At 39.1% G+C, this 23,915-nt stretch overlaps 2 protein-coding genes across 4 annotated transcripts; one reads left to right on the top strand and one right to left on the bottom strand.

Moving 5' to 3' along the window:
- On the bottom strand, nucleotides 1-23,611 carry LOC129751204 (protein dachsous). The gene is made up of 7 exons (XM_055746569.1): nucleotides 23,412-23,611; nucleotides 23,192-23,259; nucleotides 22,722-23,011; nucleotides 22,548-22,660; nucleotides 4,895-6,351; nucleotides 411-577; nucleotides 1-148 (listed from the first exon to the last, which is right to left on the bottom strand). Exons 2-7 carry the CDS (start codon nucleotides 23,241-23,243, stop codon nucleotides 95-97), a joined length of 2,133 nt encoding a protein of 710 aa, XP_055602544.1. The 5' UTR covers nucleotides 23,244-23,259; nucleotides 23,412-23,611; the 3' UTR covers nucleotides 1-94.
- On the top strand, nucleotides 9,525-15,886 carry LOC129751206 (uncharacterized). Of its 3 annotated transcripts, none has more exons than XM_055746573.1 (6): nucleotides 9,525-9,638; nucleotides 9,697-9,770; nucleotides 9,832-10,064; nucleotides 10,212-10,424; nucleotides 10,522-10,641; nucleotides 15,426-15,886. In XM_055746573.1, exons 3-6 carry the CDS (start codon nucleotides 10,053-10,055, stop codon nucleotides 15,489-15,491), a joined length of 411 nt encoding a protein of 136 aa, XP_055602548.1. In that variant the 5' UTR covers nucleotides 9,525-9,638; nucleotides 9,697-9,770; nucleotides 9,832-10,052; the 3' UTR covers nucleotides 15,492-15,886. The 3 variants fall into 3 exon arrangements, with proteins under 3 accessions (XP_055602548.1, XP_055602549.1, XP_055602547.1); XM_055746574.1 differs by having other exon boundaries at nucleotides 9,832-10,152; XM_055746572.1 differs by having other exon boundaries at nucleotides 9,832-10,424.
- Nucleotides 23,612-23,915: the final 304 nt, after the last annotated feature.

Genomic DNA, 23,915 nt, shown 5'->3' with positions numbered 1-23,915 from the left:
TTAACGCCATGAGGGTTTTTATTACTCAGCTCTACAAACCATTGGCTAGTTTTTGTATAAATATATCTACCACTATTGAACTTGTAAATTAGTTCTAAAAATAAACTGTTAGATTATTTTCGCAGGCGTTGTCGCTCGCCGCCGAAACCTGTAATAGAAAAAAATAATTAAGTAAATCTTTTTATGATTTTTTTAAATTATTCAAAGGTTATTCAATCACATTCTATAGTTCACTCTAAAAACTAAATTCAATCGAAAATAGATGGCAATTCTGATCAATTTTGTTTAAATTGCAGCTCGAGATTTATAGACATGAAATTAAATGTAGGAGTACTCAATTGAAGAGTATCTCATTTTCGTATGAATTTTCTTTTATCTTTCTTAACAGCAAAACGTTTTAGTTTTATTACCTTGTCTGTGGCTCTATTTTGAGCCCACTGTGGATGCAACCTGTTTGCACTGTATCCGTGAGATGTTGGCATTATTTGAAATCCATTTTCAGAATTAGTTAGTGAATCCTGCTCAGTATCACAATTTCTCAGAGAATGCATCGAATTATGAGATCTGCTCACGATGTCTGTGAATAAGTTAAAACATACCATCATTAAACGATAAAAAATAAAAGTTTATTAAGACTGTCGTAACATGTCATAATCAAAAAGAAGCCTTACAACATAATAAAAATGAAATTGGAATTCATTTTTGTTCTAAAGCGTGTTTTTCATTGAAATTTCTGCCATACTTTCAAATCAGTCGTTTTTGTGACGTCACAAAAATCTAATATGGCTCTCGGCTAGACTGCCCCAAATTTGTACGGGAAATTCAAAACCTGTGAAATGTTATGTGCTGCAGGTTTAAATTGATCCTAGGCCTAGTAGAAGATCTCATGCCAATTTTGGGCCAGATCGGCTCAACGACCCTGAAGTTTGTATGGGATTTTGAGACATTTTTTTCGGGAGAAACATGAAAAACCGGGTTTTCATCAATAACGTTGGTTTCCTTCGGCTGATTTCTTTTAAATACGGGTTTTCTTAAAGCCCATATTATGACAAATATTTCATCCCAAGACTGCATTTCATTAGAGTTAAGATAAAGAAGTTATTAGTATTCAATAATTGACTAACTTTTTTAATGGTGGTATTCATCACTGTTAATGAGTCGGGACGTTCGAACTTATTGACGCCTCATTAACACTAGAAAGACTGCACCAGTCAAAATGACTGGTTGGACACTTTGTTTGTCGAATATCTTTTGCATACTTCGCTTTAAAAATTCGCAAAAAATACGACTTTTCATGAATTTTGAATCTCTACAAAACTGTGTATTTTTTATTTCATTAACTCTTTTAGTAAGCGAGAAAAATTTCGCCATGGACACTCGGACCGTGACCAGTCAAAATGACTGGTAAAATTCACAACCCTATAACTCAAACAAGATAAAAAATTTTCGCTTTCTTTTGGTTTCATTTGCAAGCTACATTCAAGACAATGAGTCCTAGTTGATTTATGGTGGGCAGAAGTGTGTCATTCGTTATGAAATTATTGATTTTCGATGCGGAGTCGTGAAGATTTGAAGAAAAAGTTATCGGATTGGCCGCTGTGTGGCGCTTCAAGCACTTGACTCCCAATTTTTTTTGGTCTGTTTTGTTGCTCAACTATCATCAAACTTTCTGTCAAAATTTGGCGAAATTTCATCAAGATTTGTAAAAGTTATGTTAGATTTAATACATGTCCATTCGAGTAATCGAGTAGTTTTAGGTGATAATTATGTTTTATACTAAACTAGAATGAGTAAAATTATTATGAATTGAGTACTTATTTATTCAAATTTGAAGATGTCAGCTATGAAACTGAATAATTAACATGATATTTCAACATGGGTGCACGATATATTCTTATATGTTGGTTATCCACCATGGGTGCACGGATTCACCGCAGTTTCTGCCCAAGTATGTATTCACTTGCATTCTTAGATTATTAGGCTCGACAAATTTCCAATGCAAGTTCACTTACAGGTATTCCTGATTGAACATTCTTATTATAAGAGGAAATACATCTTACCTGTCGGCAACTTTTGGGGTTTGAACCCAAGAATTTTCATGCCGATACAAGGAATCGAACCCAGTACGCCTGGCATACCTATACCAGACTCGCGCCAGCCTATCTAATAGACCACATCGGATGCGGATATTTCAACATGGGTGCACGGAATGGCTGCAAATTCACCGTTGTAAATTATATAGAGAAAAATAGTTTTCAACTTGCTTCAGAACACAACATATTTTTGAGTTAGACATGATAGGTATTTGAAATACAATATTTGTCAATTTAAATACTTTTAAAGAAAAACAAATCAACGTGTAAATTTGACAATGTTGATTCATTATTTTAATTTTCACTGTTTTCCGTCGCACGACATAACTTGATGCATATAATCCTTAAAACTCACTCGGTCCATGGTAACCGTTTTCTAATTTCTTGGATGTTGATCAGATCTTATCAGATAAATGTACGATTGCAAAAACCTGTTTTGCAATAAAAAATAAATAAATTTACTATTTCAAGATAAAATTGAAATATTTCTTTTCCAGGAATGAAAAAGCGGAACTTTAAATAAAAATCGTTATTTAAATCATTATGTCTGAACATGAAAGACATGGTTTCGACTTTGGTTTAGTTAAGATTTGTGAAAAAGGTTTTTCAAAAATTTGCAAAAAGTTCAATATTTGATTAAAACGCGGTGAATCCGTGCACTCATAGTGAAAAACCATGTATTTAACACAAATTTTTATTTGAATCTATAAAAGTCTTTATTCTTTACCTTTAGCATGCAAAACACTTGATTTTGGATGAATAGCGGTGAATCGGTGCACCCATGGTAAATTGCTCTACATATATAAAAAATATGTTCCAAAACCTACAATATCAGGTATAATTTATAGGCATCGGGTTGAAAAATTTCAGAGCGATGGATGCTAGAAAATATCTACTAAAACAAAACTGAAGTGAAACCGTGCACCCATGGTCAATACCCATAGCCATCCAACATGATTTTATAATAAGATTGATAATGTGTTTTAATTTTTTGGTTATTATTTGAAATATTCATTTTATGACATACACGCATTCGTCAACTATGCCAAAATGAGGTGATTCCGTGCACCCATGGTGAAAAAATATTTCCATTTTATAACAAAAATGATATCGAGTAAATAACAAAACAATTTCAAAAGAAAAAAGTTTAAAATATTATGATAGAAAAAATTTCCCCTTTACCAGTCATTTTGACTGGTCACGGTCCGAATCCTATATTCAATTTGCCGGTCCTTCTAGTGTTAACAGTGATGAATACCACACTTGAATAAGTTAGTCGATTTTTGAAGCCTTATATCTTCTGTATCTTAACTTTAACCGAAATACAGTCTTCGGATGACCTATTTGTCATAACTTGAGCTTTAAGAAAAACCTTATTCAAAAGAAATCAACCGAAGGGGATCAAAGTTATTGATGAAAAACCGGTTTTTCATGTTTCTCCCCAACAAAATGTCTCAAAATCCCATACAAACTTCAGGGTCGTTGAGCGACCCTTTCCCGTGATCCGATCTGGCCCATATTTGGCATGAAATCTCGTACTAGGCATATGATTAATTTTAGCTTACAGCGTATAACTTTTTCAAAAGTTGGGTTATTTGGGATTTGGGACACTCTACTCTCGGAACCGCCTTATTGAAATATTCCTTGGTGTAGGGCAGGATAACTAGATTCCTTAGGTATACCTACTACTACTACTCTATTGCTTGCTTGTGTATTTCTAATAATAACAGAAATTCCGCAGAAACGTAAGAACAATTTTAAAAATATTAGTTTTCTAGCAAAACTACTTATTTTGAAATTCTGCAGAAAATATAAAAATGTCCACCAAAATATTTACAATGTATTAAGCGCTTATGCGGATGGAAAAACCAAAAAAAATTTACGTGGATTTTTTATCGAGTTAAAAAAAACTCTTCGCCAAATTCTCTTATAACTGGAACTTTTTGTAGGATCTAAAGTAAAGAAGCATTCATTACAAATTGTAACATGTTTTTTTTTATTTTTTTTAACAACTACATTTGAAAAATGCTTTCTGAAATTAGAGTATTTTGCTGGAATACTGCTTAATTTTCCAAGAAAATCTTACCCGTAGTCAGACTATTGAAAGCTTTTGAACATCAATGTTACTAATTGCCACACAAGTTATTTCAAAGAATGCAACTGATTAGGTACTTATTTGAACAAAAAGACCCCTCAATTTTCCATAAATTGTTATTTTGATTCAAATCCCATAGATATCGTTCGAAATTTCAGAACTATTTTTGACTATTTGTTTACACGTCTCGGTCGATTGAGGTTATCATCTATCTATTTTGATCAGGAGCTTTAAACCTTTAAGAGAGTTCTGCATTAAACAGGTTTACCAATTTCATCAAACTGAGCATGCCAGTTTTTTGCCGAAAAGTAAAAAAAAAAAAATGCTGCAGCGAATTTCTATTTGCCTGACCTGGCTTCTGACTGCATATTTCAATCTTCTCGCAAATCTGGTACTGAAAGCTGGCATATTAGTTTAAGAACTTATTCTGAGGTCTTAATCTAAAACCTTAGTCTGAAATCTCTTCATCCAAAACCTAGAATCTTGGCAATCCGGATCTTTGAACCCAAATCTGAAACGGATTGAGAATTATAAGCTAAAATTTATTTCTGCTATATGAATTTATTCGTATCGTGGGGATTTTATATAATTTTTTTTGTATTTTTTTACTTGGTCGACCTTCAACACATCTAGACGCTATTAAGGTTTAAAATAATCATAATCAATGTTATTATTTACGTACCCATGCTTAATCTATGTGACTTACCTCTTATTGTAGCTGTATAAGATTCATGATCTCGTTCAAGACTGGCGGCCAAGATAGTTGAAGCACTGGCGCTTAGAGAACTATTCGATCCTCGTGCATGAGACGGTATTATTCCTATGTTACAATTGCTAGGTTTATTGGGCAGTCTATCGTTGTTGATTAACATAAGATTGTTGTTTTGCGGTTTGCACCATATTTTGAAAATATAAGTAAATGCAGCGATAATCGCCGATACGAACAGAACACTGACGATAGCCAGAGTACTAATTATTCCTGTTGACCACTTCAATGGAGATGTGTGAATTTCTTCGAACTGAATCATAAGCGGTACTGTAGAGGTCTTTGGAGGAATTCCAGAATCAGTTGCTATAAGGTGTAAGTAGATCGAAGGTCTATCCCTAATGACGTTATTCAGCCACAAATCACCTTTCTTATCGATACGGAACATTTCGGAAAATTTTCCTTGTATTGAATATGAAATTTTATCATTGACATCTCCATCTGCTGCTTCAATTCTTCCTAAAAACATGGGCGTTGAAGCATTTACATTGCTTTTCAGCGTGAATGTGTACTGCGGCTTTCGAAACCTTGGTTCCCAATCGTTAACGTCTATCACTTCAACTGTTACGTCTGCATAGTCTTGAAAGTTACTGTCAGATAATTCTATCGTGAAAGTATGCAAAATTCTTGTTTCGTAATCTAACCACTTTTTCAAAAATATATTACCATTGTTATCTATCGAAAACCATTGGAGCTCTGACTCGTTCATTATTTTAAACCTTACATATGGTGAAGTGTTTACAAAATCGAGTGTTAGTATTTTTCCTCCTGGTCCATAATTTTCTCTTATCTTCACTCTATATTTCAATTGTCGAAAGTTCGGTTTTTTTGGAGCCTTGGAAGAAAGTGTAGAGATAATAATTGTACTAAGAGCGTATTTGTCTTGATTATCTGCTTGAGTTGCTTTTATAACTAGGGTTATGCTATTTGATGTATTCAATGGTTTTATGACCTGTATCTGTCCGCTTTTGGAATCTATTTTAAAACTACTCGAAAAAGATGATGGGACAATCGAGTATACAAGAGAGGCATTTAATCCCGCATCTTGGTCTTTTGCATTGATTTTTTCTGGTGTTACGATTATTTGACTGTTATTTAAAACTGATCCGTAGTAAACATCGCTAAAAAACTTTGGATTTTGATCATCCGCGTCTAAAACAAAAACTGTCAATGAAGTATCTGAAAACTTTGGAGGAATTCCCTGATCTTGAGCTCGTAGTTTCACGGTGAAATTTCGTAGGCTTTCATAATCTAGTTCATGCTTCAAAACTAAAGTTCCCTCTAATGGAGATATAAAGTCAATAAATTTTGAGTGGGGGCCTGGCAAAACTTGATATTCGACTGTAGAATAGGGACCAGGCTGGTCTAAGTCAACTGCTCTGACGCCTTGCAAAATTCTGTAAAGAGATTGGTACTTTAATATATTTATGCAACAAATATTTGATGACCCTTGGATTTGTTATTGTTACGCTCGTAATTTTATTCTGCGAGTTTGAGAGGTTTTTCAAATAATTGTACGTGCACCTCTTATTATAAGATTTAAAATTCTTAGCTATTATAGGTAATATAAACGCATAATTGGGTCGTTATTTGTCTTCTAGTAATTTAGGGTGGTTTTCATGTCTTTTTCGTAGAATGACGTCTGTTAGAGTCGTTTTGACCCTACTTCCCTGCGCTAGCTCAACAGGGGAAAATGTATTGATCACCGGAGAAATTTTACAACAATTACAATTAAAACTATGCTTCTTGGGCGGACTTTTAAAACCTATTTGAATTTTACAAAAACGAACAACAAGAAGGAATAATTTTAGATTTTAGGGAATGCACTTTAAATTAAGACGCAACAATTTGGATGAAGAAAGACCATACATAATTTTTATTTATGAAACTAAGAATTTCACGTTTCTTTCTGTGTTACGTGTTCTTTATTTTTGGAGGGGTCAATGACCCAAGAGAAAATAAGGTAATATTTCGGGATTTTAATTTTTGATTTAGTACTTGCGCATTTATTCACTGGTCTCGATGCGGCCGTTCTCGGTGGTCGACTCGTTGGGGGACTGGCTAGGACGTCGGACGGGATCAATGGCGAAAGCAGGAACAGGGCAATTACAGGAACCAGGTCGAATTGCACGATGAGCAATTCGAGCAACAACTCGGCCTGTTGGGCGTAGGCCTACGTTTCACTACACGGTCCGGGGAGCGTTCTTTGTGCACTGTCACCACGCGAGTGTCTCACTCTATCGAGGGGCTTTAGCTTTTCGGTCGGCCCTAGAACACACGGACGGAATTCCCACCAGGCCTCACCACAGCGCGGAGTGCCCCGAAGGGGGTTGTAACGGGTTGGGGCACTTTCACTGGCACGACCTGACGCACTCACGGGACACCGGTGTGTTCATAGAATTGCTGATGATGATTAGCAGCACTGGGGGAATTCAATTGTTCCGAGGTCCACTACACGGAAGCCGCCTCGACCGACTAGCTGGGGAAAAACGAAGTGTAGTCTTCCAACTAGCCGTTGATTTTCTTCCGGGTCACTGCCGGAACACTTTTAACGGGGAAAGGGGTCAAAGCCGCCTAATTACGGGTTGAAACGTAAGGGTCACGTTGAGTGTGTGACGTCGCTGTTGCAGCTCAACCACGGACCGGAACTTGCATAAGAAGCCTCGCGTCTTGCGAGCTCCTTCTATTTATACCTTTTCTGCCTCTGATTTTAGCCCTGTTCCCATTTCCCGTCGGTGATGTTCTCGTCCCCTTCGATGACAGCAACATGACAGGAACAATACAGGAACTGACATATAGAGGGCTGGTGTCTTTTCGAACAAAACATTTTATGGCGTGCGTTCCATAACAAAATATATTAATCTAACAAAACTAAACCTAACAAATAACTAACTAAATGAATAATAAATAAATAACGCGAAAATAAATAAATAAATAAATAACGAAGAATTTAATAAATTAATAAATAAATAAATAAACAAAACTAAATCCCTAAATGACACCAGCCGATTGCTATTAAAATTAGAACAAGACACCACACAAACATGAGATATCTTATCCTAATTTTAGACATTTACGAACAATAATTTTTATTTACAATATTTACAAAGTTTTCATCCAAACTGGCCCAAAAATCACAATTTTTATTGTAACCATTAAATGAATGGTTACAATCTTCCCGGAGTCGGGGGTGAAAAAACCCGAGGACCAATGCATTGTGGTGGCTCCCTTAGTCTTAAAATCGCAACATATTCTAGAGTAATTTAGTCATAGCCAACCAGAGGAATCTTCCCATGTCGTCGATTCTAATGCCGGGTCACAACACACCATGTGTAATCGCGTAACCTACCGCCGCTCCCTTAGCATTAGAATCGCAACATATTCTAGGGTAATTGGGTCATCATTGCAGAGGAATCTTCTCACGTAGACGATTTTAAGGCTGGGTCACTAAACACGGTTGCAAAGGTCCTGTCTCGAACGAGGGTTTTTTCCTTGGGTTCTCCGCTGATTAACTTCACAGAAATGTAACGGAATATCCTCATAGCCATTGTGAAGTAAGAGTGCAAGCGCTTCACATACCGTGGCTCCCTTGGTCTTCAATTCGCAACATATTCTAGAGTAATTGAGTCATATCCAAGCAGAGGAATCTCCTCATGTTATCGATTCTAATGCCGGGTCACTATGCACGGCAGGAATTTGCGCCTTACCTACCGCGGCTCCCTTAGCATTAGGATCGCTACATTAATTTGTTCATGCTTGCAGAGGAATCTTCTCACGTAGCCGATTTGAAGACGGGGTTACAAAGCACGGTAACAATGGCCCAAGATTTTTCCCGAAAGACGCCCATTTCTGTTCGTTCTTCAACGGAGTCATCCCGAACTAGTCGCCAAAACAAAGTCTTCCCTCCACCAAATCACGAGTCCATAATAGGAATTACTGATCACTGACTACCATTTTGCGTCATCTCAAAAAAAGTTTCCCTCTTTCTCTCCTCTGATCCAAATCGTTTCTCAAAACCAAAAGTGTCCCCCCCAATCATTCAGTGTGCGATCTCGTCCAATAGGCTCTCAGAAAATTAAGAGATCATAAATTGCCAAGACACCTCTTATCAAATGTTTTTCAATACCAGATTTGCATCGACGAGGGATTCATTTCCGTATTTACCCTAAATTAGCCTTAAATAAATAACTAAACTACCTATTGCTACCTTAATCACGCATTCTTTCTTCATTCATCCGACTAGTATTTTCTTTCGTTCCTTAAATCATTCATACTACCGTTCATGCTATCATTCAACCTTCAAGCCCTACAACTAACATCAAACACTTAATAACATTATTACGAACAAAAAACTTATATTAATTCATCAGTTTCAGTTCGTGCAACTGAAACGATTGATTTTATCATAAGAATTACCAACTCGAAACGTTATTTCATTTATCGCTCAATTTTGAGTGCAAAATAGCGAAATAACGCAGAAATGGGTTTAATCTTTCATCGTGTGCAAACATCGCACTAACTGGCTGCGTCCTGAGCCAAACTGAACGAAACTCGCTTTCGTTGATGATGACTGCTGGTGATTGATGATGACGGATGATGACGTGGCAATCAAACGTCATTCATTGATGCATGGGGATAACTGTAGTTTTGATTTCTCTGCATGCGGTGGACGATAGAAGGAAGAGTAAGTTGAGAAAATTTGTATAATTGTTGCCTTTTAGCTAATAAACCGTTGTTTTTAGGGAATTGAGAGGCGTGATAAAATGGATCCAGTCGAGAAAGCCTGCTGGGCGCTTCCTAGATGCCGGCTACCCAGGTAAAATTCTACTTTGCGTTTTTCGATATGCGGGTTACATTGTTGGTTTTTTTTTTTTCAGGTGTCAGCAAATTCCCGCGGATACGATACGGAAGGTTGGAGTGCTTCTCGGATATTTACGTACCTTGGAGTGGAGAAATGGTTTGTCCATAGAGGAGACGGCTCCTGCAAGACAGATTTGGAACATCCTGCTTCCCCGTCGTCGTCTCATAGCGAGGCTACCTTCCTATTACCATTTGGAATCCTTTTCCGCGATACGTAGCCAAAGTGCGATTCAGTCCGATGAACAATCCGGTGAGTGTGATGACTCCGTCCCGGTTCAGCTCTCCCTTTAGCCAGCTAGCTCGCTAGTTTGAGACGGGTTTGAAGGATGATAAAATCGGTGAAGAAATTCTTGTTTACCATTTGTAAATGCTAACGGAAAATCTACCCTTATTGCAGTACTCGAGAAGGGTATTAATTGCCACCTTGAATGAAACTATGGCCATGGATGAATCAGTCAATCAACAGAGCAGGATAGATTATAAACTGAACCCGCGAATAGTTTTTTTTTCCTGTGGAGGAGGAAAAGCGATATGCTCAATGTACCTTCCGCCATGGTACCCTGGACCAGCATTCAATCCTCAGCCCGATGTCCATCGAGGAGGTCAATTGGTACGTGATTTGAACCGTGCAGGATCGTGAAAATCACGCTATCCTACTTAAAGAGTTCGTCTCGATGAAGCAATTGCTATCGTTTTTCCAAGAGCAGAACAAACGAACTAAGGTGGAGCTTAATGTCAAGCAGGATGGAGACGGTGATGACGAGGAAACTGCTTCTCCCGGTCACCTTTGGATAGATAATTCCGGGTGTTGGTTGAAAGGTGTCATGGTGAGTTTTCTTTTTGTTATTTAATTTTTCCTTTTTATTATAATTTTGCGAATTATGCTATGCTGGCTTTATATGGGCTGCGGGCCAAACTCCTAAGTCCTTGCCATTTAAATCTTCAAGTTCGTACGAGGATGTGCCTCGTACGCTCTTTACTCGGCAGGGCAAAAATTGCGGACCATACTTGGAATTATAACTTTCCACCGCGTTGGAAAGCTTCATATTCCTTCGGTATACCAATTGCCCTTTTGCAAACGGTTTTGCCGGGCGAAGTCGCAAATTGTACGTTCGTTTTGAACTCGCGTACGCCTTGGCAAGATTCTTCTTTACATGTTCGTAGATGTCCCTGAACAGTGTTTTGCGTCGCTCCTCAAACTGCTCGGAAGAAAGATTTTGATCGTGACGTGCTAGGCGATAATCGTTCCCCAGTTCCGCATATTCATGCCCGTGAACGATGAAATACGGTGTAAATCCAGTGGGCATGTGAACGCTGGTGTTTAAGATCATTTCTAGTTCGGCGATTTTCGTGTCCCAAAGCCGCTGATCCTCTTTCACATACGTGCGGATAGCAGCGTTGATGGTTCGATTTACTCTCTCTACGGGGTTCGCCTGCGAATGATATCGTGAGTTCAACCAATGTGTTATTTTGAATTGATCAAGCAATGACTTGAATTCTTTCGAGAGAAAACTAGAACCGTTATCGGTTATAATTATCTCAGGAACCGAATTCTTCATGAACCATTGATCTTTCAAAATAACGCACAGGCTTGAACTAGCGATTTTCTTCACAGGCTGAACTAAGACCCATTTCGAGAAGTAATCCGAAACCACCAACAAATGCTGATTGCCCTTATGACTTCTGGGAAGAGGGCCGATAAAATCCACCGAGATTATCTGCCAGGGACGATCTGCCAATCGCATTTTACCCATTTCGGGTACCATTGCGACATTGGAGGGCTTTACCTCTTTGCACGTTGAGCATTGCCGAACAAAATTCCTAATTTCGGCCGCCATCCGAGGCCAGTAATAACGCTGTCTTATCCGTGCTAGCGTTCGCTCGTATCCGGAATGAAATGACGAGTTATGGGATTCTTCAATTATTTTTGGAATATTCTCCGAGCGTGGTATCATCTTCCATTCGAAATTCGAATCGTGTGGGAAGTCGGGTACAGAGATATACTTGAACAGATTACCATTTTCGACCCTAAAATCGACAAATTCCTCCGGTTTACTCACAACTTTATGCATCATGGAATCGTACCAAGTTGTAGGTGAGCCGTCAACTGTTGCAATGCTACGAGAAAGTGCATCAGGGACGACATTTTCTTTGCCTTTCCTGTGCACTATTCTCATATCATATTGCTGCAGATTGAGCGCCCACCGACTACAACGAGATCCGACTTTCCATTTTGCATTAAGGATGTGAGTAAGAGCGGATGAATCGGTAATCAAGGTGAAATGGTAACCCTCAATGTAACCCCTGAAGGCCTCGATAGTTAATATTGCTGCCAATGCCTCCTTTTCGGCAGCATGGTAATTTTTTTGTGGTGTGGTAAGTTTGTGGGAGTAGTATGCAATAATGCACTCTCCGTTTTCCTGCTGCTGCGTTAACACACCGGCTACTGCTACGTCGCTGGCATCGGTCTGAATTGTAAAAGGACGGCTGAAATCGGGACTTGCCAGAATAGGCGAAGAAATTAACAGCTCTTTTATGCAAACGAAAGCTGTCTCAGCATTCTCATTCCAACGAATCAGTTTGGACTTGGTTTGGAGTAGGTCTGTTAAAGCCGCAGTTGTCCCACTGAAATCTGGGATGAATCGCCGATAGTAATTGGCCATTCCTAGAAACCTCCGGAGTTTCGTGACCGTAGTTGGTCGCTCGTAGTCAAGGATTGCCCGTACCTTATCGGGATTTGTCCTCAAGCCTTCTGTTCCTAAAAGATATCCTAGAAATGGTACTTCGGATACCCCGAATCGCGATTTTTCCCGGTTGATGCTTAGGTTGGCTTCGCGTAGACGACGAGAGATCTCCGTAAGAAGCTGCACATGATGCTCGAATGTTTCTGTAACCACGATGATGTCATCGAGGTATACAAAAACATTCGGTTCCAGTATACCATGACCCAGTACGGAATCCATGATTTTGGCCAATGAAGCAGGACTGTTGACCAATCCGAAACACATCCGGGTATACTGGAACAACCCTTTTCCCTGCACACTGAAAGCTGTGTACCTCCGGGACTCTTTTTCCAAGGGAACCTGTAAGAACGCTTCGGACAGGTCTATTGTAGACAAATATTTTGCCTTTGGTAACTGACCTAATATTCTTCCAGGGTGGGGTAGAGGGTAAGCATCACGGACAGTTCTTTCGTTGATTTTCCGTGCGTCTAAGCAAAGCCGAACCTTGTTGGGTTTGATGACCGGCACACAATTCAACGACCAATCCGAATTGCTCCGTTCAATGATGCCGGCCTCGAGCAACCGCTCCAGCTCTACTGCTACCAACGCCTGCGTTTTTGGAGACATCACGTACGGGAATTGACGGACTGGTGGCTTGCCTTTGAATTCCTCCCTCAAGACGATCCGATGAGTGGCCATAGGAGTAATGGTGAGTTTACCGTGACCTGCTGCTAAAAAACTCGATTTAATCTCCTCTAATTTTCTTTCTTCTTCTAGCGACAAACAGTTGGAGGATGAAGAAATATTTTCCAGGACCGCTGCATTCACGGAATCCCCAGACAACATAGTGGGAACGATCTGAAATTTGGTCCAAAAGTCCATCCCACAAATGCAGTCGATAGACAAATTGGCCACTACCAGAGTAGTGATGACTTTGGTTCGTCCATCAAACTGGATAGGCAGAAAGGCCTGGCCTAAAATTTCCATCGAATCACCACTAGCTGACCGGAGATCCAGCGATTTGGTCAGTGGACTCAATGTTTCGTGCCTTGTCTTGCGGAAAACTCTCTGGTTAATCAAGGTGTAATTGCTGCCACTGTCTAGTAGGGCACAAACGGGAATATCATGAATCTGGATGTTTACAAATGGACGGTGATCATTTAGGAATGGATATGAAATATTGCAGATTTCAGTATCTGTGGAATAATAATGATTCGGGACCGTTTCCCAGAACCACGGAGGAGTTGACAAATTGTCAGAAGAAGTTACGCCTGGCGTTCCTGCGAACCGCGGTTTTGGCTCGCAGTACCGTGGTTTTTTAAACAGTACGGGCACATTGCAGTCGGAAATCCACGAAGCCCGCACTTGAAGCAGACAATGACGGGTGGTTGACGGCAAATTGCTGCATGATGTCCCTCTCGATTGCAGTTGTAGCACCGATTTGATGGAGGTGGCTTGTGATTGTTTACCACCATCTCCAGGGTGAGTTGAGGCTGCGACTGGCTGCCAGATGATTCCCCAACTGCTGTAGATTTACTGGTCATTTGCCGTGACGGGCCAGGTAAACTTTGCGCGAACTGGATCTGGTTCTTCGGGACAGCATTCGTTGTAGGACCTGCTGAACTACCCCTCGGATATGAATTAGAATTCTGCAATTGCTGAACCGGTAATACGAAATCAGAGTTTGACGGCTGCTTTTTGGTTTTAGTTGATCTATGCCGCTCCGTATCTTGGTCTTCGATCACGTGAACCGCCTTATCGGAGCCGAACACCTTGCTGTACGCTGAAAAATTAAGTGCATCAAGCTTCTGACCCGCTGAAAGTAAGGATTCCAAGTTCAAGATGGGGATGAAAGCCATGAACTTCTTGTAGTCCATTCTCATGTTTTGTTGGAGGATTTGGATTTTCTCGAATTCTGGTATAGGGACGCTCATCGTGCGGATCAGCTTCTCTACCTCGCTGTAGAATTCGTGAAAGGACTCCTGCTGCCGTTGACGCCTTTGGTACACCTTCATTTTGATGAGAGCGTCCAAGTCTGGGTGCATGTACGTCCTGCGGAGCTCGAAAACTAGGTGCTGCCAACTGACGAGGCGGCCCAGGGATCGCTGTGTCATGTACCATTTAAGGGCAGACCCAGAAAACAAATGTACAGCCGATTCAAAAAGCTCCTGATCGGACACCCTTTCAGCCATGGACAGAGCATAAACGACTTCCAGGAATTCATTCAGTTTCAACCCTTGATCATCTCCGCTGTACTTTGCAATATTCCATTTGGATACTGGCAAAGTATGCCGGGAATGAAAAGGTGTCTGAAACTGATGCGAAAACCCAGGATTCCCGTAAGGTGATCCCCAATGTCCTTGAGGTTGACCGGATGGTCCCTGGTACTGGCCTGGAAACGCGTTATATTGGAGCTGATGCTGAGGAGGATTCAGATTTGGACAATTGTTTGACCAGGAATTTGGCTGTCCGGCATTATGTGAGAAATTCACATTGGGAAGGGATTGATGGGGGTTAATAGGATTTTGATTGGTAGGAATGGGAAAATGGTTTTGAGGATTGCGAGGGTGGTTCAAATGAAAATTGGAAATGGTGGGCTGGTTGGACGGAATATTTGGAAGTTTATTCTCACTGTGGGACTGAGAACTATTTGCTGTAAGGTATGGATAAGGATTGGTAGTTTGATGGTAAGATAAATGTGGATGAGGATAAGTAGGATTAAGGGAAATTTGAGGGAAAGAATTGTTCTGAAAACTGGAGATAGCAGAAAAGTTTTCAGAGTGATTTCTGGAATCCCTTTCCAGTGGGTTCGAAACATTAAACACTTCTTGTTCCGTTTGAGTCTCAACTTCTCTTCCTTCTTTTCGTTTTGCCAATTCTTCTTCTAGGCCAACTATCCTCGCCTGCAAGCTGTGGATCCAATCCAGGTCGTCCTGGCCCAGAACAGAGGGTGATGGAAGCTCGACCTCCGTGTTGGTGTTAGCCTCGGTGATAGCTTGCGATGGATTTTGGACCACGATTTCCTGAGTTTCGATACCCGTCGGATCGTATCCAGATTGCATGAGCTGGACTAATTCCACCAACACATTTTGCATCTGCGTTAAAAGATTCGGTGAACCACGCGACGAACACAGAAGGGTAGCCACTCGTGTACCCACATGGGCTAGGCGGGCTAAGCAAATCCTTTTCTGTGATTCATCCGTACTGTTAGATTTCAAAAGTGTTTTTAATTGATTAAATTTAATTAGGCAAAGTTCCCGCTCATTCTCGGGATCCGTTCTTAGGCTTAAGGAACTTAACTTTAAACCGGATTCTTTTTCCCTTTTTAATGCATCTCGCAAACATTTTCTTTTCCGAGATAAATCCAACCCAGATAGTATCACGTCGCGACATTTGAGCTCTTGCTCAAGTTCATCTTCCTCCAATAATTCCACCCGCATGACATGATACCACTTCACCAAGCGATCTATCGCTTGATTGAAATTCAAGTCCTCCATCATTGACTAACTCTAGCTTAGTAAGTAATAAATTAACTAATCTGATAATTTTGGATATGTGAGCTGAAAAAGAAATATGCTACTTATGTGGGTGGCTTTGGGTTTTTTTAAACGCCAAGACGTAAGCAATATCTGGTATGAACACAACTAAATGCAAGATTAGTCTTGGCAAATATGAACTTATAATTTTGCTGTTGGATAAGAAGGTACTTTAGAATGGTTAGTAACAATTTCAGATTGATCAACAATTCGGGAGAAGAGTATGGTTTGTATAATAGTTATAATCATTCGCTGAAATCAGTGAATTTTCATCCCCAAAATTTCCTCGTGAAATTGACTTTGAAAAAACTTGCTTCAACGACTACGCGATTTTAATGAGGTTAAATTTAACTGAATTTCTCCGGGAGACCAATTAGAAAAAGGGATCTACTTCTGGTCTTGGAAGTAGACCACTTTTTCTTACTATTTAAAAATAGAAAGGATTAAATTTGATCAAAATTTTTACGTTGGGCGCCAATTGTTAGAGTCGTTTTGACCCTACTTCCCTGCGCTAGCTCAACAGGGGAAAATGTATTGATCACCGGAGAAATTTTACAACAATTACAATTAAAACTATGCTTCTTGGGCGGACTTTTAAAACCTATTTGAATTTTACAAAAACGAACAACAAGAAGGAATAATTTTAGATTTTAGGGAATGCACTTTAAATTAAGACGCAACAATTTGGATGAAGAAAGACCATACATAATTTTTATTTATGAAACTAAGAATTTCACGTTTCTTTCTGTGTTACGTGTTCTTTATTTTTGGAGGGGTCAATGACCCAAGAGAAAATAAGGTAATATTTCGGGATTTTAATTTTTGATTTAGTACTTGCGCATTTATTCACTGGTCTCGATGCGGCCGTTCTCGGTGGTCGACTCGTTGGGGGACTGGCTAGGACGTCGGACGGGATCAATGGCGAAAGCAGGAACAGGGCAATTACAGGAACCAGGTCGAATTGCACGATGAGCAATTCGAGCAACAACTCGGCCTGTTGGGCGTAGGCCTACGTTTCACTACACGGTCCGGGGAGCGTTCTTTGTGCACTGTCACCACGCGAGTGTCTCACTCTATCGAGGGGCTTTAGCTTTTCGGTCGGCCCTAGAACACACGGACGGAATTCCCACCAGGCCTCACCACAGCGCGGAGTGCCCCGAAGGGGGTTGTAACGGGTTGGGGCACTTTCACTGGCACGACCTGACGCACTCACGGGACACCGGTGTGTTCATAGAATTGCTGATGATGATTAGCAGCACTGGGGGAATTCAATTGTTCCGAGGTCCACTACACGGAAGCCGCCTCGACCGACTAGCTGGGGAAAAACGAAGTGTAGTCTTCCAACTAGCCGTTGATTTTCTTCCGGGTCACTGCCGGAACACTTTTAACGGGGAAAGGGGTCAAAGCCGCCTAATTACGGGTTGAAACGTAAGGGTCACGTTGAGTGTGTGACGTCGCTGTTGCAGCTCAACCACGGACCGGAACTTGCATAAGAAGCCTCGCGTCTTGCGAGCTCCTTCTATTTATACCTTTTCTGCCTCTGATTTTAGCCCTGTTCCCATTTCCCGTCGGTGATGTTCTCGTCCCCTTCGATGACAGCAACATGACAGGAACAATACAGGAACTGACATATAGAGGGCTGGTGTCTTTTCGAACAAAACATTTTATGGCGTGCGTTCCATAACAAAATATATTAATCTAACAAAACTAAACCTAACAAATAACTAACTAAATGAATAATAAATAAATAACGCGAAAATAAATAAATAAATAAATAACGAAGAATTTAATAAATTAATAAATAAATAAATAAACAAAACTAAATCCCTAAATGACACCAGCCGATTGCTATTAAAATTAGAACAAGACACCACACAAACATGAGATATCTTATCCTAATTTTAGACATTTACGAACAATAATTTTTATTTACAATATTTACAAAGTTTTCATCCAAACTGGCCCAAAAATCACAATTTTTATTGTAACCATTAAATGAATGGTTACACGTCAAATCTACACAATTCTATTCAACTTGCAATAGTAGGTTCAAAGTGTTTCTCTGGATGCTTAAAATCCTTAAAATAATCAAAAGCAGAACATTTTTCTGATGAATTTCATAATTTTTATAGAAGAATGGATGTATTTTTTTGAATCACTTTTTATCTGCCATTTGTTACACATGTAGACAGCTTTTCTAACAAATAAAAACTAAGAATCATTACAATTTTATCTGTTTTGGACTTCTCATTGAGGTCGCAGCCAAAATGGCCGTGTCCAATTTCAAAAATTGACCATATATACACCCAAAATTCAGCCTCTGTGCCAATGGCATGTAGTCAATTAACGCGACCGGTGCTGATTCGATTTGCTCCCACTGGCATTAATCTCCCAAGTTAACCGAATTGCGTATGTCTGAAAGAAACAAAATAAAAACGTTTGCACGTCCCTCCCTATCGCATCACAAGACGAAGAAGGATGGAAATAAATACCGGCCAACACCAGGCAGCCAGCGAACCGAGCACTGTGCGTGTGAATGTAGCAAAAGCAACAACAAAAATATCCTTCTAATTCAATCCACCGGCACCGGCAAACCACGGCCAAGCTAAGCTGTGCGTGTTTTTTTTTCGATTATAGTCGTTTTACCATCTTTATGGCATTCGCGACTTTATCAACGTTACAGTTGGCGGATCGTTATTGAAAAACTTATCCGGTACAACTGTGTTCGATGTTTACTCGCGGACATCGGCTCAGGAGACAACAGACTTTGCCAACTGAGCTATATCACAAGCCCTATAAGGGAACATCCATAAATGACGTAGCTTTTTTTGAGTTTTTATACGCCCCCCTCCCCCTTCGTAGCATTTCGTCACAAAGTCATAGACCCCCCCTATATAATAACGTAGCTTTAATAACCCCCCCCCCCCCCCCGCATTTTCAAAAATCGGTTTTTAATTTTTATATTTCTTATCAGCATTTTGCAAGAATAATACAAAAAATAACAAAAAAAGGGAAAGAAGTTATAAATGGAAGTTTAAAAAAGCATATCAATCAGTCAAAAAAAATCAAGCTACCTTTCAACAAACAGGATAGCAAGTAAGTATTCAATCAGTTGCTTCGGTCCAAATTATCTCCATTCGGGATTCCAATGAAATCATTGGGCAGCTTTCCTCCATCGTCTGTTCCGCTGGAATAAATACATCTGCGATGTAAGCTGCCTCCACTCACTCTCTATCGTCCTCCGGAGTGATGACCAGCACTTCGTGTCCTCTTTTGCCTACAATTCGCTTTGGGCGAATCTTTCTATCCGAGGCTGAGGGCCTTGTAGATTTTGCAATGCTCCTTTTGGAGAACATTTGAAGCAAAATATAAATTGCATTTCTTGCATGTACGCCCCTTGATACGCTTGAAAACAGTCGGGCAGTAGGAGTCAAAAGCTGCATGTTCAGACTGGATTGAATTAGGCATAATTTTGCTCAATTTTGCTTTTTTTCAATATTTAATTAAAGCTACGTAGCTTTACTTGGGCCCCTATCCCCCCTCTCGTCACACATCGTCACACAAAGTCAAACTCCCCCCCCCCTCCCCTTCAAATGCTACGTCATTTATGGATGTTCCCTAAGCTGTGCGTGTGTATGCAGTAAAAGCAACAAAAAAAACATTGCTTCAATTCAATCCACTGGCAAACAACCACGGCTAAGCTGTGCGTGTGTATGTAGCAAAAGCAACAACAAAAGCATTCCTTCAATTCACCGGCAAACAACCACGCACCGGCCAAGCTGCCCGGCTTTAGCAGCTGTGTATATGTAGCGTGTGTATGTAATAGCAGGCGGTAAGCAAACACAGTTCTCATTCAATGGGTTTCCCGTTTCCTTCACTCCCGTTCCCTTTCCCGTTTCCATCACAAAACAAAGGAATACCTTGAAAGGAGGCCAAACGCCGGGAAGCCTCCGTCGTGCGTTTTTTGCGTTTTTTGTGATTGATCGGTGGCAGAAAGCCTATGACAAACAGCCCTCATCCTGCATGAAGCTAAAATAGTACACTGGTTAAGATGTCGGACTGGTAAGACGATTTGAACGGTGGTTTGAATTCGAATCTCCCCACGGCGCTGTGGTTATTATTTTTATTTACTTGTTTCTGGGATGGATTATCCAATAGGAACGAAATCCCATAAAATGTTTTTCTTGTTTCGCTTGAATGTAGTGGTCATGCATAATTTTGGTTGGAAGCCGAGTCCTTATGCCAGTTACGGTTTTTCAAACATACCGTCTTCGGCACAGTGCACATTTCAGAGCATTTTCGGCACAGAGATTTGCTAAAAAGGCATTGGATTTCTGTTACCTCTTCTATGGGTGTAGCTGGTTGACCCAAAAAACTAACCTTTGCAAAATTTCAGCTCAATCGAACTAAGGAGTGCTCAAAGTGCTCAAAGTTCTGATTTTTTTAACACTCGAAAATCACCAAAGGGAGAACTGATAGAAAGCGTGAGAATAGAAATTGTAATTTTGATGTCAAATGACTTAAAAAATGCATACAACTGCTATTCCCAAAAAAAAAAATGGCCTATCGGGTTAAATGACCCTACGGCAGTTTGACGAAATGGCTAACAAGACAACATATGACACAATGCATTTTGAGGGTAATTCGCTTTGAACATAAGGCAAGAAAGAATTTTGTGAATAAACCAACTCATAAAATTTAAAAATTCATACAGTGTTTTGATACCTTTTGATGTAATATTTTGACTTTTAAAAATTATACGTAAAGAAGCTAAAACTAAAAGTTGGGTGGTTTTTGTTTCATATTCAAATTAACCTGAGAAGTAAAACGAATTTAAGCTATTATAATGGTTTCATAATGATTAGAAAGGGGAATAAGAGAGTGTTTTTGTTGCCCCCATCATGTTTGTAAAATGCCCCTACCCATAATAGGTTAAATAGAATAAATATATGGTTTTTATCTTTTAAACTTCGAATTCTAGCTCTAATTAACACCTTTAGAGAGAATTGAAGATCTCAAAATAGATTTGATAAAGTTTATCTTATGGATGAGTTGCCTCCATAATATGGCAACCCTAACTTCTGTTTTATTGTATAAAATAATAGAAGAAATAAATTTTTATAAAACTTCAGCTTTGTCGTATGAAAGTAATCAGTTTTTAGCATTTCCAATGAAATTATACGGAAATATTGTCAAGAAACAGAAATTTTGCCTAAAACATAAATAGGCGCATTTAGCCCGCACGGTTTGAGGTTCGGCAATTTTGACAACAGTTATATAAAATCGATTTCTCAAAAGCTGAAGGAGATTTCAACGTTAAAAATTACTCCAATGTGTAGAAAACAGATGCCTGCTCATGTGTATATAGTTTTTGTACACATATTCGATGCAATATTTGAGAAAATCAGTATTCTTCTTAATAGGTGCATATAGCCCGCTCCTCCCCTATATTAACTAGCTGATTTTACCCGGCGTTGCTCGGGTTCACATAAAATGTACATCAAAATCAGACGTTTAACTTTTAGAAATTTTTTATGTTTTGTATTCATCATTATAAGGAGTTTTGCCCATGTTTGGACATGTAAGCATTGTAAGCTTTGTTAGTCTTTTTATAGTTTTGATTGAGCTTATTCACTGTGTTTATCAATCATAATACTGAAAACTCGTTAAGACCGTCAAAATGGAGACTGATCAATGTAACCCCTAAGCATCAATACCTAAACTGCGACGAAATCGTTTTTTTTAATCAAATTTAAAGTAGTCCAATAACTTTCTGCAACCATGTTTTACGTTCATAGGAGTCCAGTACTGGTTTTGAAAATATGAAACATGCCACATTCCCCTTAACAGGAGAAATAATCGAAAAATATTGAAAAAAAGTGATCAATATTACCCCGGATTACGGTAAAAAACGAGTTGGTGGATACACATTTTTTGCAATGCCGAAAATATCCTTGTAAAATCAAGTTATCATTTCTGAATAAAAAAACGATTGTAGTTTTTCCTCCGAAATCAAAACATTGTTTTTAAACTGTATCGAAAAGTACTATTTTGTCCCCTTTTATCTGTAGAAAAAGCAGGCCTTTTAAAAATTATACTTCGAAACGAAATACCTATTTTACAAAAGTTGTAAAAACATTGTACATATAAGGGAATGACCGTAAAAAAGCTTAGGGTTTTTTCGATACCCACTTAACCAGTTATGTAACAGAAGTTAAGCCAAATAGTTGTAATAAAAAAAATGTATTGGTATTTATTGAAATTAAGAGACCATTTTCACAATCAGCGATCGGTCGATATTCAGTACTAATTGAGTGCATTGAAGATTTTTTTGCAACTTTTTACGGAAAAAAATGCTGGCACAGTTTTCAAAACAGTGTCAAAAAGATCTACTTTTTGACACTGTTTTGATTTGGAACTGTTTTCCAGCAAAAACTAGACAGTATGATATTCAACCAAAGTGACTTCACTTACCTCGTTCCTATGATTGTAACTTCTGATATGTTTACAGCATACGGTCCTCCGATCCATTTGGGAGAGTTATCGTTCACATCTGTAACCCTTATGTTTACCGGTATCAGAAAACTCTGGAAGGAAGTATACCAATTTATGATATTTGAATTACAGTTGAACAGCATCTACTATTACCGGATCGTTGCTTTGTTTTCGGTCACAAATGACGTTCACATAAACCGATGACGGCCCTTCCAGCCCTTCCTTGTCGAGTGGTTTGTTCAAAATAATATTCTTGGTATTTCGTTCTATCGTAACCGGGGAATCCTTTTCCCGTAGTGAAAGGGTTATGTCATTCAGTGGATCTCCATTGACACTCAGGGTACCAAGCACGGACCCTACAGCGGCATCTTCAGTTGCCAAAAAGTTTTCGGCCGATCCTCCTTCCGCTAAATAACATCTCGAGTCGATAAGATGCACCTGTGCTGTAAGGAGAGGGGAATTGTGTTATTATTCGAATCACACCAAATTTTAGATAAAAATAGATCAAAAGAAAGACACTGTTGAAAATACATGATGTCGAACTACATGAACATTTTATCCCGTTCAAGGAGTGTTTCGTAGGACAGCGTTAAAAAATTCTATCGAAATAGCAAAACAGTTACCTTTTGTGTAATGAAAACATATGAAAATTGTCATGAATAATCTCTGCAACATTTTGAGAACTTTAGATCTGAAATAAAAGCAAAGAAAATATATTACAAACGGTAGACAATCTACAGTTTGCTGTTGAACTTATAAGATACCCATCACAGTTACGCATCACTGAACATTTAAGCTACATCACTATTAAGGCTTTTTGTAACATTATTCGATAAAATTTACCTCAAATCAGCTTAAAAACTATATCAGTCAAGAGCATCTCTCGAGGATTTCACTTTTCAAATAGCTATTCAAATTAATCAAAAAATTACTCGAAGCTAACTAGTTTTTCCAAGCATCTTCGCAATACAGGTAGGTAATGACTTGTTTTCTTAGCTTGCGCACAGAGCTCTCTCAAGGTAGCTGCACACAGCTATGGCAGAAAAGCAAAACTCACAACCGTCAATGCGTGTTGTATGAATGCAGACAAAAAGGTAACAAAAGAGGACGTCGAAATTTACCTGTACCGTCAAATTGAATCTATGACGTCATTGATCATTGAGAATTTGTTGTGCAAATGTTTGCAGGGAAAAAAATTATTAGAAATGTAAAACGTATACGTTAGAGAATAATTATTTAATTTTTTTCAGATATTTTTGCACAAGGCAACAAAATTAACATTTTCGAGGTATTAAGAATATTAGAGCTAACATTGATTTGGAGCGCTGATTCTAAATATTCATTTAG

The sequence above is a fragment of the Uranotaenia lowii genome, chromosome 3 (assembly GCF_029784155.1).
Source record: "Uranotaenia lowii strain MFRU-FL chromosome 3, ASM2978415v1, whole genome shotgun sequence".
NCBI lineage: Eukaryota > Metazoa > Arthropoda > Insecta > Diptera > Culicidae > Uranotaenia > Uranotaenia lowii.
This window is presented reverse-complemented; position numbering and strand designations above follow the sequence as displayed.

What these genes read in the sequence shown, in the direction of transcription:
- LOC129751206 (XM_055746572.1), top strand. Translation starts at nt 10,182, where the DNA reads ATGCTAACGGAAAATCTACCCTTATTGCAGTACTCGAGAAGGGTATTA. An exon ending in TCCATCGAGGAGGTCAATTG is followed by an intron (nt 10,425 to 10,521) that starts GTACGTGATTTG and finishes TTCCAAGAGCAG; the next exon opens with AACAAACGAACTAAGGTGGA. An exon ending in GTTGGTTGAAAGGTGTCATG is followed by an intron (nt 10,642 to 15,425) that starts GTGAGTTTTCTT and finishes TTCTTCTTCTAG; the next exon opens with GCCAACTATCCTCGCCTGCA.
- LOC129751204 (XM_055746569.1), bottom strand. Translation starts at nt 23,243, where the DNA reads ATGTTGCAGAGATTATTCATGACAATTTTCATATGTTTTCATTACACA. An exon ending in ATGTTTTCATTACACAAAAG is followed by an intron (nt 23,012 to 23,191) that starts GTAACTGTTTTG and finishes CTCTCCTTACAG; the next exon opens with CACAGGTGCATCTTATCGAC. An exon ending in TTATACAGCTACAATAAGAG is followed by an intron (nt 578 to 4,894) that starts GTAAGTCACATA and finishes ACTTATTCACAG; the next exon opens with ACATCGTGAGCAGATCTCAT.